General features: G+C 60.4%; 1 protein-coding gene across 1 annotated transcript in view; it reads right to left on the minus strand.

Moving 5' to 3' along the window:
* LOC121280752 (noelin-like) overlaps positions 1-17,578 on the minus strand; it is a 78,977-nt gene extending 61,399 nt beyond the window's left edge. The window contains exon 1 of the mRNA XM_041192913.1: positions 17,455-17,578. Within this exon, the coding sequence (XP_041048847.1) occupies positions 17,455-17,544 (90 nt within the window). The 5' untranslated portion in view covers positions 17,545-17,578. The remainder of the gene's footprint in view (positions 1-17,454) is intronic.
* Positions 17,579-18,003: the final 425 nt, after the last annotated feature.

Consider the following 18,003-nt stretch of genomic DNA (forward strand, 5'->3'; position numbering starts at 1 on the left):
TCTCCCCCTCTCCTCCCTCCCTCCCCCCTCTCCCCCTTGCCCTCTCACTTTCCATTTTCCCTCCATCTCTTCCCCCCATATTTCTACACCCCCGTATCTCCCTCCACCCCACAAATGCCATCGTTCCCGCCCCCTCTCCTGCTACCTCTCTCTCTCCCCTTCCTCCTCCCGCTCTCTCCCCTCTCCTGCCCACTCCCTTCTCCCCCACCCCCTACTCTCACTCTCCCTTCCCACCACACGCCCTTTCCCCCTCCTTCCCTCTCTCTCCAACTCCCTCCCAACTCTCTCGTCCCTTGTCCTCCCTCCCAACCCCCTCTCTCCCATTCTTCCCCTCCCCATCTCTGACCACCATCTCCCCCTCACAATTTCTTTCCCTTCCTCCTCTGCACCCTCCCTCCTGCGCCCTCTACCTCTTTCTCCCTCTTCCACCTCGCTATCTCTCCTTATTCCAAACCCCTCTCTCCCTTCCCCCTCTCTTCCCCTCCCCATCTCCCTCTCTCCCCTTCACTCTCTCTCCCCCCTTTCGTGTTTCTCCTCTCTCTCCCCCCTCTGCTCTCTCTCTCCAACCTCCGTCTCTCTCTCTCCCTCTTCCCCACTCTCTCTCTCTCTATCTATCCTCTCTCTCTTTCTCTCTCCCCCCTTTATCTCCCATTTTCCCTCCACCCCATCATCTCCCCTCTCCCCCCAACTCTCTCTCCCCCAATCTCTCCCCCACTACCCCCGTCTCTTCCCCCCCCACACCCTCCCACTCTCTCGCTCTCTCTCCCACCCTCTCTCACTCTCTCTTTCCCACCCACTCTCTCTTGCTCTCTCTCTCGCACCCACCCACTCCCTCTCACTCTCTCTCTCCCACCCACCCGCTCTCGCACTCTCTCCCACCCACCCACTCTTGCTCTCTCTCTCCCTCCCACCCGCTCTCGCTCTCTCCCTCCTACCCGCTCTCGATCTCTCTCCCACCCACTCTCTATCACTCTCCCCCCTCTATCTCCCATTTCCCCTCATCATCTCCCCTCTCCCCTCTCCCCACCACTCTCATCCCCCAATCTCTCCACCACTACCCCCTCTCTTCCCCCCCACTCTCCCACTCTCTCTCGCTCTCTCCCTCTCTCTCACCCTCTCTCACTCTCTTTCCCACCCACTCTCTCCCACCAACTCTCTCTCGCTCTCTCTTTCCCACCCACCCACTCCATCTCGCGCTCTCTCTCCCACCCACTCCCTCTCTCCCACCCATTCTCTCTCTCTCTCCCACCGACTCTCTCTCTCTCCCACCCACTCTCTCTCGCTCTCTCTCACCCACTCTCTCTCGCTCTCTCTCCCACCCACCCGCTCTCGCTCTCTCTCCCACCCGCCCTCGCTCTCGCTCTCTCTCCCACCCGCCCTCGCTCTCTCTCCCTCCCACCCGCTCTCTCTCTCCCTCCCACCCGCTCTCTCTCCTTCCCACCCGCTCTCTCTCTCTCCCTCCCACCCGCGCTCTCTCTCTCCCTCCCACCCGCTCTCGCTCTCTCTCCCTCCTACCCGCTGTCGCTCTCTCCCCCACCCACTCTTTCTCTCTCTATCCTCTCTCTCTCTCTCCTCCCTCTATCTCCCATTTCCCCCCATCATCTCCCCCCTCCCCATCACTCTCATCCCCCAATCTCTCCCCCACTACGCCCTCTCTTCCCCCCACTCTCCCACTCTCTCGCTCTCCCTCTCTCCCACCCTCTCTCACTCTCTTTCCCACCCACTGTCTCTCTCCCACCCACTCTCTCTCGCTCTCTCTCCCACCCACCCACTCCCTCGCGCTCTCTCTCCCACCCACTCTCTCTCTCCCACCCACTCTCTCTTGTGCACCCTCTCTCCCATCCACTCTCTCTCGCTCTCTCTCTCTCCCACCCACCTGCTCTCGCTCTCTCTCCCACCCGCCCGCTCTCACTCTCTCTCCCACCCGCCCTCGCTCTCTCTCCCTCCCACCCGCTCTCTCTCCTTCCCACCCGCTCTCTCTCTCTCCCTCCCACCCGCTCTCTCTCACTTCCTCCCACCCACTCTCTCTCTCTCTCCCACCCACTCTCGCTCTCTCTCTCCCACCCACTCTCGATCTCTCTCCCACCCGCTCTCCCTCTCCCACCTGCTCTCTTTCTCCCACCCACTCTCTCTCTCTCCCTCCCACATACTCTCTCTCTCTCTCTCTCCCACCCACTCTCTCTCTCTCTCCCTCAGTCTCTCTCTCCCACCCACTCTCTCTCTCTCTCTCCCACCCACTCTCTCTCTCTCTCTCCCACCCACTCTCTCTCTCTCTCTCTCCCACCCACTCTCTCTCTCTCTCCCACCCACTCTCTCTCTCTCTCCCACCCACTCTCTCTCTCTCTCCCACCCACTCTCTCTCTCTCTCCCACCCACTCTCTCTCTCTCCCACCCACTCTCTCTCTCTCTCTCCCACAATCTCTCTCTCTCTCTCCCACCCACTCTCTCTCTCTCTCTCTCCCACACACTCTCTCTCTCTCCCACACTCTCTCTCTCTCACTCTCCCACACACTCTCTCTCCCACCCACTCTCTCTCTCTCCCACCCACTCTCTCTCTCTCCCACCCACTCTCTCTCTCCCACCCACTCTCTCTCTCCACCCTCTCTCTCTCCACCCACTCTCTCTCTCTCCCCCACCCACTCTCTCTCTCTCCCCCACCCACTCTCTCTCTCTCCCCCACCCTCTCTCTCTCTCTCCCAACCACTCTCTCTCTCTCTCTCCCCCACCCACTCTCTCTCTCTCTCCCAACCACTCTCTCTCTCTCTCTCCCACCCACTCTCTCTCTCTCTCCCACCCACTCTCTCTCTCTCTCTCTCCCCTACCCACTCTCTCTCTCTCTCCCCTACCCACTCTCTCTCCCACCCAATCTCTCTCTCTCTCCCCCACCCACTCTCTCTCTCCCACCCACTCTCTCTCTCCCACCCACTCTCTCTCTCCCACCCACTCTCTCCCTACCTCTCCCACCCACTCTCTCTATCTCTCCCACCTTTTCTCTCTCTCCCCCACCCACTCTTTCTCTCCCCACCCACTCTCTCTCCCCCACCCCCACCCACTCTCTCTCCCCCACCCCCACCCACTCTCTCTATCTCTCCCAACCACTCTCTCTATCTCTCCCAACCACTCTCTCTATCTCTCCCAACCACTCTCTCTATCTCTCCCAACCACTCTCTCTATCTCTCCCAACCACTCTCTCTATCTCTCCCAACCACTCTCTCTCTCTCTCCCACCCACTCTCTCTCTCTCCCACGCACTCTCTCTCTCTCCCACCCACTCTCTCTCTCTCTCTCCCACCCACTCTCTCTCTCTCTCTCTCCCACCCACTCTCTCTCTCTCTCTCTCTCCCACCCACTCTCTCTCTCTCTCTCTCTCCCACCCACTCTCTCTCTCTCTCCCACCCACTCTCTCTCTCTCTCTCCCACCCACTCTCTCTCTCTCCCACCCACTCTCTCTCTCTCTCTCTCCCTACCACTCTCTCTCTCTCTCTCTACCTACCACTCTCTCTCTCTCTCTCTCCCTACCACTCTCTCTCTCTCTCTCTACCTACCACTCTCTCTCTCTCTCTCTACCTACCACTCTCTCTCTCTCTCTCTCCCATCCACTCTCTCTCTCTCTCTCCCATCCACTCTCTCTCTCTCTCTCCCACCCACTCTCTCTCTTTCTCTTCCACCCACTCTCTCTCTCCTACCCACTCTCTCTCTCTCCCACCCACTCTCTCTCTCTCCCATCCACTCTCTCTCTCTCCCACCCACTCTCTCTCTCTCTTTCCCACCCACTCTCTCTCTCTCTCCCACCCACTCTCTCTCACCCACTCTCTCTCTCTCACCCACTCTCTCTCTCACCCACTCTCTCTCTCTCACCCACTCTCTCTCTCTCACCCACTCTCTCTCTCTCACCCACTCTCTCTCTCTCCCACCCACTCTCTCTCTCTCTCTTTCCCACCCACTCTCTCTCTCTCTTTCCCACCCACTCTCTCTCTCTCTCCCACCCACTCTCTCTCACCCACTCTCTCTCTCTCCCACACACTCTCTCTCTCTCTCCCACACACTCTCTCTCTCTCTCCCACACACTCTCTCTCTCTCTCCCACACACTCTCTCTCTCTCTCCCACACACTCTCTCTCTCCCACACACTCTCTCTCTCCCACCCACTCTCTCTCTCTCACCCACTCTCTCTCTCTCACCCACTCTCTCTCTCTCACCCACTCTCTCTCTCTCACCCACTCTCTCTCTCTCCCACCCACTCTCTCTCTCTCCCACCCACTCTCTCTCTCTCCCACCCACTCTCTTTCTCTCCCACCCACTCTCTCTCTCTCCCACCCACTCTCTCTCTCTCCCACCCACTCTCTCTTTCTCCCAGCCACTCTCTCTCTCTCTCCCATCCACTCTCTCTCTCTCCCTTCCCCACTTCTCTCTCTCCCTTCCCCACCCACTCTCTCTCTCTCCCACCCACTCTCTCTCTCTCACTATCCCTCTTCCCCATGTATCTCTATCTCTCTTTCCCAACCCAGTGTATGTCTATATCTCTCTCTCTCTCCCCACCGTGTATCTCTATCCCTCTCTCCCCCCCCCCATGTATCTCTCTCTCTTCCCCCGTGTATCTCTCTCTCTTCCCCCGTGTATCTCTCTCTCTTCCCCCGTGTATCTCTCTCTCTCTTCCCCATGTATCTCCATCTGGCCCCTTCCCCCCATCTATCGCTCCCCCCATCTCTACCTCCCCTACACGCTCCCCCACCCCTCTCACTCCCTCCCTCCATCTCTCTCCTTCTCTCCACCTATCTCTCTCCCCCTCTCTCTCTCCTGGTATCTCTATCTCTCTTTCCCTCCCCCCAATCTCTCTCTCCCACTCTCTCCTCTCTCTCCCGCCCACTCTGGCTGTTTCTACCCCCCCCCCGCTTCCTCAACCATCTCTCTCACCCCCTCTCTCTATCCCTCCGCCACACTCTCTTCCCTCTGCGCTCTCTCTCTCCTCCCCCTCTCTCACTCTCTCTCTTTCCTTTCTCCCCCCACTCAGTTTCACTAACCACTCCCTCTCCCAATCTCTCTGGCACACTCTCCCTTTCTCTTCCCCCTCTCTTTTACCTGCCTTTCTCTCTCTCCCCCCCACCTCTTTTTCTCTGCACCACCTCTCTCTCCCTCTCCTAGTCCCTCCTTCCTCTCTCCCACTCTCTCACCCCAACCCCGCTCACACCCCCGACCACCCCCATCTCGCCATTCTCTCCCTCTGCCTCTCTCTCTCCCCCTATTTCTCTCTTCCTCCTCTCTCACACTCTCTCCCCCTCTCCCCCTCACTAACCCCTCTCCCCTCCTCTCGTTCACTCTCCATCTCACTCTCCCCTTCTCTCTCACTCACCCTTCCCTCTCTCACTCTCCCCTCTCCCTCCCTCTCCCTATCCCCCACCCCCGCTCTCTATCCCTCCGCTCTCTTTCTCTCTATCCTCCCTGCTCTCTCTCTCTCTCTATACCCCCCACTCTCTCTCCCTCTACCGCCCGCGCTCTCTCTCAATCCACTCTGCTCTCTCTCTCTATTCCCCCTGCTCTCTCTCTCTCCCTATCCGCCCCTGCTCTCTCTCTCTTAACCCCTGCTCTCTCTCTCTTATCCTCTACTCTCTCTTGCTATCGCCCCTGGTCTCTCTCTCTCTCTTCCCCCACGGTCTCGCAGCACCTCCCCCCACTCTCTCTCTCTCTATCCCCCCCGCGCTCTCTCTCTCTCTATCCCCCCGCTTTCTCTCTCTCTATCTGCCCTGCTCTCCCTTATCCTCCATTCTCTCTCCCTCTTCTTGCTATCCCCACGGTCTCTCTCTCCGTCTCACTCTTCCCCCACACTCTCTCGTATCCCCCACTCTCTCTAGCCCTCCCGCTTTCTCTCTCTCTCTATCCCCCTTCTCTCTCTCTCTCTATCCCTGTTCTCTCTCTATTTACCCCCGCTCTCTCTCTCTCACTCTCCCACCTCTCTCTCGCTCTCCCACCTCTCTCTTGCTCAACCACCTCTCTCTCTCACACTCTCCCCCCCCTCTCTCATGCTCTCCCTCCTTGCTCTCACACTCTCCCCCCTCTCTCACAAGCTCTCCCCCTCTCTCTCACACTCTCCCCATCTCTCACATACTCTCCCGCCTCTCTCACGCGCTCTCTCCCCTCTCTCACTCGCTCTCCCCCTCTCTCACGCGCTCTCCCCCCTCTCTCTCACGCTCTCCTCCCTCTCTCTCACGCTCTCTTCCCTCTCTCACGCGCTCTCCCCCCTCTCTCACGCGCTCTCCCCTCTCTCTCACGCTCTCCTCCCTCTCTCTCACGCTCTCTTCCCTCTCTCTCACGCTCTCTTCCCTCTCTCTCACGCTCTCTTCCCTCTCTCTCACGCTCTCTTCCCTCTCTCTCACGCTCTCCACCCTCTCTCTCACGCTCTCCACCCTCTCTCTCACGCTCTCCACCCTCTCTCTCACGCTCTCCACCCTCTCACGCTCTCCACCCTCTCTCTCACGCTCTCCACCCTCTCTCTCACGCTCTCCACCCTCTCTCTCACGCTCTCCACCCTCTCTCTCACGCTCTCCACCCTCTCTCACGCTCTCCACCCTCTCTCACGCTCTCCACCCTCTCTCACGCTCTCCACCCTCTCTCTCACGCTCTCCACCCTCTCTCTCACACTCTCCACCCTCTCTCTCACACTCTCACCCCCTCTCTCATGCTCTCTCCCCTCTCTCATGCTCTCTCCCCTCTCTCACACACTCTCTCAGCCCTCCCTTTCCATCTTTCTCTCCCCCCCAACTTCTCTCGCTCCCCCCTCTACTCCTCTCTCTCCCACTCTCCCCCCTCCCCCTCTCTCTTTATCCCCTCCCTCTCACCCTCTCTCCCCAGCACCTCCACCTCTCTCCCCTCTCCCTCTCTTCACATCTCTCTGTTGCTCTCTCACTCTCACACCCTCACTCTCTCCCTCCCTCTGTCTGTCTCCCCATCTCCCTCTCTCTCTCACACACTCTTTCTCACAATCTCACGCCCCTATTTCTCTCTCTACCCTCTATCTCTCCCCCTCTCTCTTCCGCCACGCTCTCTCTCTCTCTTCCCCTGTGCTCACTCTCTCTCACTCTCTCCCCGCGCTCGCTCGGTCTCTCTTCCCCAGCACACTCGCTCTCTCTCTCTCTTCCCCACGCGCTCTCTCTCTCTCTGTTCCCCCATGCTCTCTCTCTGTTCCCCCACACTCGCTCTCTCTCTCTACACCTGCACTCACTCTCTCTCTTCCCCCGCGTGCTCTCTCTCTCTGTTCCCCCATGCTTGCTCTCTCTTCCCCTGCGTGCGCACTCTCTCTCTTCCCCCACGCGCTCTCTCTGTCTGTTCCCCCATACTCACTCTTTCTCTCTACTCCTGCGCTCACTCTCTCTTCCCCCGCACGCATGCCCTTTCTCTCTCTCTTCCCCTGCACTCTCTCTCTTCCCCCATGTTCTCTCTCTCTTCCCCCGTGCTCTCTCTCTCTTCCCCCGTGCTCTCTCTCTCTTCCCAGTGCTCTCCTCTCACTTCCCCCATGCTCTCTCTCTCTCTCCCCAGCGCTTTCTCTCTCACTTCTCCTGTGCACTCTCTCCCCCACGCTTGCTCTTTCTCTCTCCCCCCACGCTTGCTCTCTCTCTTCACCGGCATGCTCTCTCTCGTCCCCCGCACTCTCTCTCTTCCCCCGTGGTCTCTCTTCCCTGCGCTCTCTCTCTTCCCCGCACTCTCTTTCTCTTCCCCGCGCTCTCTTTCTCTTCCCCGCGTTCTCTTTCTCTTCCCCGAGCTCTCTCTCTCTTCCCCGCGCTCTCTCTCTCTTCCCCGCGCTCTCTCTCTCTTCCCCGCGCTCTCTCTCTCTTCCCCGCGCTCTCTCTCTCTTCCCCAACGCTCTCTCTCTCTTCCCCGCGCTCTCTCTCTCTTCCCCGCGATCTCTCTCTCTTCCCCGCGATCTCTCTCTCTTCCCTGCGTTTCTCTCTTCCCCCGCACGCTTTCTCTCTTCCCCCGCGCGCTCTCTCTCTCCCCATGTCCACTCTCTCTCTCTTCCCCCACGCTCTCTCTCTCTTCCCCCACGCTCTCTCTCTCTTCCCCCACGCTCTCTCTCTCTCTTCCCCCACGCTCTCTCTCTCTCTTCCCCCACGCTCTCTCTCTCTCTTCCCACGCTCTCTCTCTCTCTTCCCCCACGCTCTCTCTCTCTCTTCCCCCACGCTCTCTCTCTCTTCCCCCACGCTCTCTCTCTCTTCCCCCACGCTCTCTCTCTTTTCCCCCACGCTCGCTCTCTATCTTCCCCCACGCTCGCTCTCTCTCTCTTCCCCCACGCTCTCTCTCTCTTCCCCCACGCTCTCTCTCTCTCTTCCCCCACACTCTCTCTCTTTCTCTTCCCCCACGCTCTCTCTCTTTCTCTTCCCCCACGCTCTCTCTCTCTCTCTTCCCCCACGCTCGCTCTCTCTCTTCCCCCACGCTCGCTCTCTCTCTTCCCCAACGCTCGCTCTCTCTTCCCCCACGCTCTCTCTCTCTCTTCCCCCATGCTCTCTCTCTCTCTTCCCCCGCGCTCTCTCTCTCTCTCTCTCTCTCTCTTCCCCCACGCTCTCTCTCTCTCTCTTCCCCCATGCTCTCTCTCTCTCTTCCCCCACGCTCTCTCTCTCTCTTCCCCCACGCTCTCTCTCTCTCTTCCCCCACGCTCTCTCTCTCTCTTCCCCCACGCTCTCTCTCTCTCTTCCCCCACGCTCGCTCTCTCTCTTCCCCCACGCTCGCTCTCTCTCTTCCCCCACGCTCGCTCTCTCTCTTCCCCCACGCTCGCTCTCTCTCTTCCCCAACGCTCGCTCTCTCTTCCCCCACGCTCTCTCTCTCTCTTCCCCCATGCTCTCTCTCTCTCTTCCCCCATGCTCTCTCTCTCTCTTCCCCCACGCTCTCTCTCTCTCTCTTCCCCCATGCTCTCTCTCTCTCTTCCCCCACGCTCTCTCTCTCTTCCCCCACGCTCGCGCTCTCTCTTCCCCCACGCTCGCTCTCTCTCTTCCCCCACGCTCGCTCTCTCTCTTCCCCCACGCTCGCTCTCTCTTCCCCCACGCTCTCTCTCTCTCCCCCCATGCTCTCTCTCTCTCTTCCCCCATGCTCTCTCTCTCTCTTCCCCCATGCTCTCTCTCTCTTCCCCCACGCTCTCTCTCTCTCTCTTCCCCCAAGCTCTCTCTCTCTCTACCCCCACGCTCTCTCTCTCTCTTCCCCCACGCTCGCTCTCTCTCTTCCCCCACGCTCGCTCTCTCTTCCCCCACGCTCGCTCTCTCTTCCCCCACGCTCGCTCTCTCTCTCTTCCCAGCGCTCTCTCTCTCTCTTCCCAGTGCTCTCTCTCTCTCACTTCTCCTGCGCTCTCTCTCCTCCCACGCTTGCTCTCCCGCTTCACCTGCGTGCTCTCTCTCTTCACACACATGCTCTCTCTCTACCCCCGCACTCTCTCTCTCTCTTCCCCCACACTCTCTCTCTCTCTCTTCCCCCATGCGCTCTCTCTCGCTCTTTCCCCACGTGCTCTCTCTCTCTTCCCCCGCACTCTCTCTCTCTTCCCCCGCACTCTCTCTCTCTTCCCCCGCACTCTCTCTCTCTCTTCCCCCGCGTGCTCTCTCTCTCTCTTCCCCCGCGTGCTCTCTCTCTCTCTCTTCCCCGCGTGCTCTCTCTCTCTCTTCCCCAGCGCTCTCTGTCTCTCTTCCCCCGCGCGCTCTCTCTCTCTCTTTCCCCACGTGCTCTCTCTCTCTTCCCCCGCGCTCACTCTCTCTTCCCTCCCGCTCTCTCTCTCTCTTCTCCCGCTCTCTCTCTCTCTTCCCCCGCGCTCTCCTCTCTCTTCCCCCGCGCTCTCTCTCTCTCTTCCCCAACGCGCTCTCTCTCTCTTCCCCCACGCGCTCTCTCTCTCTCTTCCCCACACACTCTCTCTCTCATCTCCGCGCTCTCTCTCTCATCCCCTGCGCTCTCTCTCCTCCCTGTGCACTCTCTCTCTCTTCCCCGCACTCTTTCTCTCTTCCCCCAGCGCGCTCTCTCTCTCTCTTCCCCCAGCGCGCTCTCTCTCTCTCTTCCCCCGCGCTCTCTCTCTTTCCCCGCGCGCTCTCTCTCTCTTCCCAGCGCTCTCTCTCTCTTCCCAGCGCTCTCTCTCTCTTCCCAGCGCTCTCTCTCTCTTCCCTGCGCTCTCTCTCTCACTTCCCAGCGCTCTCTCTCTCACTTCTCCTGCGCTCTCTCTCCTCCCACGCTTGTTCTCCCGCTTCACCTGCGTGCTCTCTCTCTTTACTCGCATGCTCTCTCTCTACCTCTGCACGCTCTCTCTCTCTTCCCCCGCACTCTCTCTCTCTCTTCCCTCGTGCGCTCTCTCTCTCTTCCCCCGCACTCTCTCTCTCTTCCCCCGCACTCTCTCTCTCTCTTCCCCCGCACTCTCTCTCTCTCTTCCCCCGCACTCTCTCTCTCTCTTCCCCCACGTGCTCTCTCTCTCTCTCTTCCCCCATGTGCTCTCTCTCTCTCTCTTTCCCCACGTGCTCTCTCTCTCTTCCCCCGCGCTCTCTCTCTCTCTTCCCCCACGCTCTCTCTCTCTCTTCCCCAACGCGCTCTCTCTCTCTTCCCCCACGCGCTCTCTCTCTCTCTTCCCCACACACTCTCTCTCTCTCTTCCCCACACACTCTCTCTCTCATCTCCGCGCTCTCTCTCTCATCCCCTGCGCTCTCTCCTCCCTGTGCACTCTCTCTCTCTTCCCCGCACTCTCTCTCTCTTCCCCCAGCGCGCTCTCTCTCTCTCTTCCCCCGCGCTCTCTCTCTCTCTTTCCCCGCGCGCTCTCTCTCTTCCCCGCGCTCACTCTCTCTCTTCCCTCGTGTTCTCTCTCTCTCTTCCCCCGCGCTCTCCTCTCTCTTCCCCCGCGCTCTCTCTCTCTTCCCCCACGCTCTCTCTCTCTCTTCCCCCACGCTCTCTCTCTCTCTTCCCCCACGCTCTCTCTCTCTCTTCCCCCACGCTCTCTCTCTCTCTTCCCCCACGCTCTCTCTCTCTCTTCCCCAACGCGCTCTCTGTCTCTTCCCCCACGCGCTCTCTCTCTCTTCCCCGCACACTCTCTCTCTCATCTCCGCACTCTCTCTCTCTCTCAGCCCCTGCGCTCTCTCTTCCCCGCTCTCTTTCTCTTCCCCGCGCACTCTCTCTCTTCCCCCACGCTCTCTCTCTCTTCCCCCGCTCGCTCTCTCTTCCCCTGCTCGCTCTCTCTTCCCCTGCTCGCTCTCTCTCTTCCCCACGCTCTCTCTCTCTCTTCCCCCGTGCTCTCTCTCTTCCCCACGTCCTCTCTCATCCCCCGCCGTCTCTCTCCTCCCTGTGCGCTCTCTCTCTCTTCCCCCACGCGCTCTCTCTCTCTCTTCCCCGCACTCTCTCTTTCTTCCCCCGCGCTCTCTCTCTTCCCCGTGCGCTCTCTCCCTCTTCCCCCGGGCTCTCTCTCTCTCTTCCCCACGTGCTCGCTCTCTCTCCCTCTTCCCCGCTCTCTCTTTCTCTTCCCCCACACGCTCTCTCTCTCTTCCCCGTGCACTCTCTCTCTTCCCCCGCTCGCTCTCTCTCTTTTCCCCCGCTCGCTCTCTCTCTCTTCCCCCGCTCGCTCTCTCTCTCTTCACCGCGCTAGCTCTCTCTTACCTGTGCGCTCTCTCTCTCTTCTCCCATGCTCTCTCTCTCTTCTCCCATGCTCTCTCTCTCTTCTCCCATGCTCTCTCTCTCTCTTCCCCCACGCTCCCTCTCTCTCTCTCTCCACCCACGCTCTCTCTCTTCACCCATGCTCTCTCTCTTCCTCTGCACCCTCTTTCTCTTCCCCGCGCTCTCTCTCTTCCCCGCGCTCTCTCTCTTCCCCGTGCTCTCACTCTCTGTTCCCTGAGCGCTCTCTCTCCTCCCCCGTGTTCTCTCTCTCCTCCTCCGTGCGCTCTCTCTCTTCCCCCACGCTCTCTCTCTCTTCCCCCACGCTCTCTCTCTCTTCCCCCACGCTCTCTCTCTCTCTCTTCCCACGCTCTCTCTCTCTCTCTTCCCACGCTCTCTCTCTCTCTCTTCCCACGCTCTCTCTCTCTCTCTTCCCACGCTCTCTCTCTCTCTCTTCCCACGCTCTCTCTCTCTCTTCCCTTACGCTCTCTCTCTCTCTTCCCCCACGCTCGCTCTCTCTCTCTTCCCAGCGCTCTCTCTCTCTTCCCAGCGCTCTCTCTCTCTTCCCAGCGCTCTCTCTCTCTTCCCAGCGCTCTCTCTCTCTTCCCAATGCTCTCTCTCTCTTCCCAGCGCTCTCTCTCTCTTCCCAGCGCTGTCTCACCCATTTCTCCTGCACTCTCTCTCCTCCCACGCTTGCTCTCCCGCTTCACCTGCGCGCTCTCTCTCTTCACTTGCATGGTCTCTCTCTTCCCCGCGCGCTCTCTCTCTCTCTTCCCCCGCGCGCTCTCTCTCTCTTCCCCTGCGCGCTCTCTCTCTCTCTCCTCCCCGTGCGCTCTCTCTCTCTCTTCTCCCCGTGCGCTCTCTCTCTCTCTCTTCTCCCCGTGCGCTCTCTCTCTCTCTTCCCCCGGGCTCTCTCTCTCTCTCTTCCCCCATGCTCTCTCTCTCTTCCCCCGGGCTCTCTCTCTCTCTCCTCCCCCGCGCTCTCTCTCTTCCCCCGTGCTCTCTCTCTTCCCCCGCGCTCTCTCTCTTCCCCCGCGCTCTCTCTCTCTTCCCCCGCGCTCTCTCTCTCTTCCCCCGCGCTCTCTCTCTCTTCCCCCGCTCTCTCTCTTCCCCCGCGCTCTCTCTCTTCCCACGCTCTCTCTCTCTTCCCACGCTCTCTCTCTCTTCCCACGCTCTCTCTCTCTTCCCACGCTCTCTCTCTCTCTTCCCCCACGCTCTCTCTCTCTTCCCCCACGCTCTCTCTCTCTTCCCCCACACACTCTCTCTTCCCCATGCTCTCTCTCTCTCTTCCCCCGTGCTCTGTCTGTCTTCCCCACGCGCTCTCTCTCTTCCCCACGTGCTCTCTCTCTTCACCCGTGCTCTCTCTCTTCCCCCACGCTCTCCCTCTCTTCCCCCGTGTTCTCTCTCTCTTCCCCGTGCTCTTTCTCTCTTCCCCCGCGCACTCTCTCTCTTCCCCCACACTCTCTGTCTTCCCTGTGCTTTCTCTCTCTCTTCCCCCGTGCTCTGTCTGTCTTCCCCACGCGCACTCTCTCTTCCCCACGTGCTCTCTCTCTTCCCCACGTGCTCTCTCTCTTCCCCACGTGCTCTCTCTCTTCCCCACGTGCTCTCTCTCTTCACCCGTGCTCTCTCTCTTCACCCGTGCTCTCTCTCTTCCCCCACGCTCTCTCTGGTGCAGCAGACTCCATGGGCCGAATGTTCCTGACTTATAGTCCCCTCTCCTGATCTCTCTCTCCCTCCACTCGCTCTCACCCTCTCCCCATAATTCCCCATCTCTCACCCCCTCTCCCCGTCTCCCCCTCTCCCCATCTCTCCCTCTCCCCGTCTCTCCCAGACCCGTCTCTCCCAGTCCCCGTCTCCCCCACGCCCATCTCTCCCCCATCTCTCTCCCTCTCACACCCTCTCACCATCTCTCACCCTCTCTCTCCCTCTCTCTCCCTCTCTCCATCTCTCTCCCTCTCACCCTCTCACCCTCTCCCCATTTTTCTCTCTCTCACCCTCTCGCCACCTCTCCTTCACTCTCCCCCCTCTCTCACACTCTCCCCCTCACTCTCACACTCTTCCCCCTCACTCTCACACTCTTCCCCCTCACTCTCACACTCTTCCCCCTCACTCTCACACTCTTCCCCCTCACTCTCACACTCTTCCCCCTCACTCTCACACTCTTCCCCCTCACTCTCACACTCTTCCCCCTCACTCTCACACTCTTCCCCCTCACACTCACACTCTTCCCCCTCACACTCACACTCTTCCCCCTCACACTCACACTCTTCCCCCTCACACTCACACTCTTCCCCCTCACTCTCACACTCTTCCCCCCTCTCTCACACTCTTCCCCCCTCTCTCACACTCTTCCCCCCTCTCTCACACTCTCCCCCTCACTCACACTCTTCCCCCTCACTCTCACACTCTTCCCCCTCACTCTCACACTCTTCCCCCTCACTCTCACACTCTTCCCCCTCACTCTCACACTCTCCCCCTCACTCTCTCCCCTCTCACCCTCACTCCTCTCAGCTCACTCTCACTCTCCCCCCTCACTCTCACACTCTCCCCCCACACTCTCACACTCTTCCCCCACACTCTCACACTCTCCCCCTCGCTCTCACTCCTCTCACTTCGCTCTCACTCTCCCCCCTCGCTCTCTCAAACACCCACCTCTCTCACACACCCCCCTCTCTCTCACTCTCCCCCCTCACTCTCACACCTCCCCCCCCTCACACTCTCCCCCCGTCTCTCACACTCTCCCCCCCTCTCTCACACTCTCCCCCCCCCCACACTCTCCCCCCCTCCTCACACTCTCCCCCCCTCCTCACACTCTCCCCCCCCTCACACTCTCCCCCCCTCTCACACTCTCCCCCCTCGCTCTCACACTCTTCCCCCTCACTCTCACACTCTTCCCCCTCACTCTCACACTCTCCCCCTCACTCTCTCCCCTCTCACCCTCACTCCTCTCAGCTCACTCTCACTCTCCCCCCTCACTCTCACACTCTCCCCCCTCACTCTCACACTCTTCCCCCACACTCTCACACTCTCCCCCTCGCTCTCACTCCTCTCACTTCGCTCTCACTCTCCCCCCTCGCTCTCTCAAACACCCACCTCTCTCACACACCCCCCTCTCTCTCACTCTCCCCCCTCACTCTCACACCTCCCCCCTCACTCTCACGCCCTCCCCCTCACTCTCACGCTCTCCCCCCTCGCTCTCACGCTCTCCCCCTCGCTCTCACTATCCCCCCTCGCTCTCTCATACTCTCCCCCCTCTCTCTCACGCTCTCCCCCTCGCTCTCACGCTCTTCCCCCCCTCGCTCTCACACTCTCTCGCTTTCACACTCTCCCCCCCTCTCTCACACTCTCCCCCCCTCTCTCACACTCTCCCCCCCCTCACACTCTCCCCCCGTCTCTCACACTCTCCCCCCCTCTCTCACACTCTCCCCCCCCCCACACTCTCCCCCCCTCCTCACACTCTCCCCCCCTCCTCACACTCTCCCCCCCTCTCACACTCTCCCCCCCTCTCACACTCTCCCCCCTCGCTCTCACACTCTCCCCCCTCGCTCTCACACTCTCCCCCCTCGCTCTCACACTCTCCCCCCTCGCTCTCACTCCTCTCACCTCGCTCTCACTCTCCCCCCTCGCCCACTCACACACCCCCCTCTCTCTCTCTCCCCCTCGCTCACTCCTCTCACTCTCCCCCCTCGCTCTCACTCTCCCCCCTTGCTCTCTCATACTCTTCCCCCTCTCTCACACTCTCCCCCCCTCTCTCACACTCCCCCCTCGCTCTCACACTCTCCCCCCTCGCCCCCCTCGCCCACTCACATACCCCCCTCTCTCTCACTCCTCTCACTCTCCCCCCTCGCTCTCACTCTCCCCCCTCGCCCACTCACACACCCCCCTCTCTCTCACTCCTCTCACTCTCCCCCCTCGCCCACTCACACACCCCCCTCGCTCTCACTCCTCTCTCTCCCCCCTTCGCTTTCACTCTCTCCCCCCCCACACTCACACTCTCCCCCCTTCCTCGCACACTCTCCCCCCTCGCTCTAACACTCTCCCTGCTCTCTCTCACTCCTCTCCCCCTCTCTCTCACCCCTCACTATCACACTCTCCCCCCTCGCTCTCACACTCTCCGCCCCCTCTCTCTCGCTCACTCTCCCTTCCTCTCTCTCTCTCTCCTCCTTTCTCTCTTTCGCTCCCCCCCTCTCTCTCTCGCTCCCCCTCTCTCTCTCCCCCCTCTCTCCCTTCCTCTCTCTCGCCCCCTTCCCCCTCTCTCTCCCTTCTCTCTCCCCCCTCCCCCTCCCTTCTCTCCCCCTCCCTTCCCCCCCCTCTCTCTCTACCCCTCTCCATCCCTCCCCACTTCCTTTCCCCCTGTCTCTCTCTCCACCCCCCTCCCTCCCCCATCCATCCCCTGCTCTCTCTCCCTTCCCTCCCCAGCTCTCTCTCTCCCCCCTTTCTACCCCCTCCCGTTCTCTCTCAACCCCCCTCCATCTCTCTCTCCCCTTCTACCCCCTCCCTGCCCCCTCCCTCTCTCCCCATCCCTCCCCCTCCCCTCTCTTTCTCTCCCTCCCCCTCACTCTCTCCCTCCCCCTTACTCTCTCCCTCCCCCTTACTCTCTCCCTCCCCCTTACTCTCTCCCTCCCCCTTACTCTCTCCCTCCCCCTTACTCTCTCCCCTCACTTTCGCTCCCCCTCCCTCCCCCTCTCTCCCTCTCCCCCTCCCTCCCCCCACCCTCTCTCTCTCTCTCTCCCCCTCCCACTCTCCACCCCCTCTCTCTCTCCACCCCTCTCTCTCTCCCCTCCCTCCCAGCTCTCTCTCCCCTCCCTCCCCCTCTCTCTCCCCCCACCTCACCCTCTCCAACCCCTCCCTCCCCTCTCTCTCTCCCCCATCCCTTCCCTCCCTCCCCCTTTCTCCCCCCACCTCCTTCCCCCTCTTTCTCTCCCCCTCCCTTTCTCTCCCCCTCCCTCTCCTCTGTCTAACCCCTCTCTCCCCCCACCTCCCTCCCTCAATCTCTCACTCCCTCACCCCATCTCTCTCTCCCCATCTCTCACCCCCTCTCTCACTCCCTCACCCCATCTCTCACTCCCATCTCTCACTCCCTCTCTCCATCTCTCACTCCCATCTCTCACTCCCTCTCTCCATCTCTCACTCCCTCTCTCCATCTCTCACTCTCATCTCTCACTCCCTCTCTCCATCTCTCACTCCCATCTCTCACTCCCTCTCTCCCATCTCTCACTCCCTCTCTCCATCTCTCACTCTCATCTCTCACCCCCTCTCTCCATCTCTCACTCTCATCTCTCACCCCCACTCTCCCCATCTCTCACTCCCATCTCTCACTCCCTCTCTCCATCTCTCACTCTCATCTCTCACCCCCTCTCTCCATCTCTCACTCTCATCTCTCACCCCCTCTCTCCCCATCTCTCACTCCCATCTCTCACTCCCTTTCTCCATCTCTCACTCCCTCTCTCCATCTCTCACTCTCATCTCTCACTCCCTCTCTCCATCTCTCACTCTCATCTCTCACTCCCTTTCTCCATCTCTCACTCCCTCTCTCACTCCCTTTCTCCATCTCTCACTCCCTCTCTCCATCTCTCACTCCCTCTCTCCATCTCTCACTCTCATCTCTCACTCCCTCTCTCTATCTCTCACTCCCTCTCTCCATCTCTCACTCCCTCTCTCCATCTCTCACTCCCTCTCTCCATCTCTCACTCCCTCTCTCCATCTCTCACTCCCTCTCTCCATCTCTCACTCCCTCTCTCCATCTCTCACTCCCTCTCTCCATCTCTCACTCCCTCTCTCCATCTCTCACTCTCATCTCTCACTCCCTCTCTCCATCTCTCACTCCCTCTCTCCATCTCTCACTCCCTCTCTCTATCTCTCCTTACCTGGCTCAGTTGGATGCTGAGGAGCAACAACCCGAGGCTGATGATTCGGACGCGGCCCCTTCTGCCCTCTCGCTCCGGCTCCGGCTCCATCCCGGTCCCGGTCCCGATCCCGATCCCGCTCCAAGTCCCGGTCCCGGTCCCGATCCCGATCCCGATCCCGCCGCCTGCGCGCCGCCCCGCTCCGCTCCCGGTCTCGATTCCCGCTCCGCTCAGACTCCCGAGCGCTGCCGCATCTCAGCCCCGCCGCACCGGGAGCGGAGAATCCGGAGCCGATCCGAGTGTGAAGCTGGAATCCGGGAGCAGCTACAGGATGTGACATCAATCCGGAGGGAGGGAGAGAGAGATGGGGAAAAGGAGGAGGGGAGGGGATTGAGGGGGGGATTAGTGGGGGAGGGGGGATTGGGGTGAGGGGAGGGCGTGAGGGGGGATGAGGGAAGGGGGGAGTAAGGGGGGAGTGGAGAATAAGGGGCTGAATGAGGGGGGAGGGGGAATGAGGGGAAGGGAGACCATAAGACATAGGAGCAGAAATTAGGCCATTCAGCCCATCGA

Source organism: Carcharodon carcharias, chromosome 8, assembly GCF_017639515.1.
Source record: "Carcharodon carcharias isolate sCarCar2 chromosome 8, sCarCar2.pri, whole genome shotgun sequence".
Lineage (NCBI taxonomy): Eukaryota > Metazoa > Chordata > Chondrichthyes > Lamniformes > Lamnidae > Carcharodon > Carcharodon carcharias.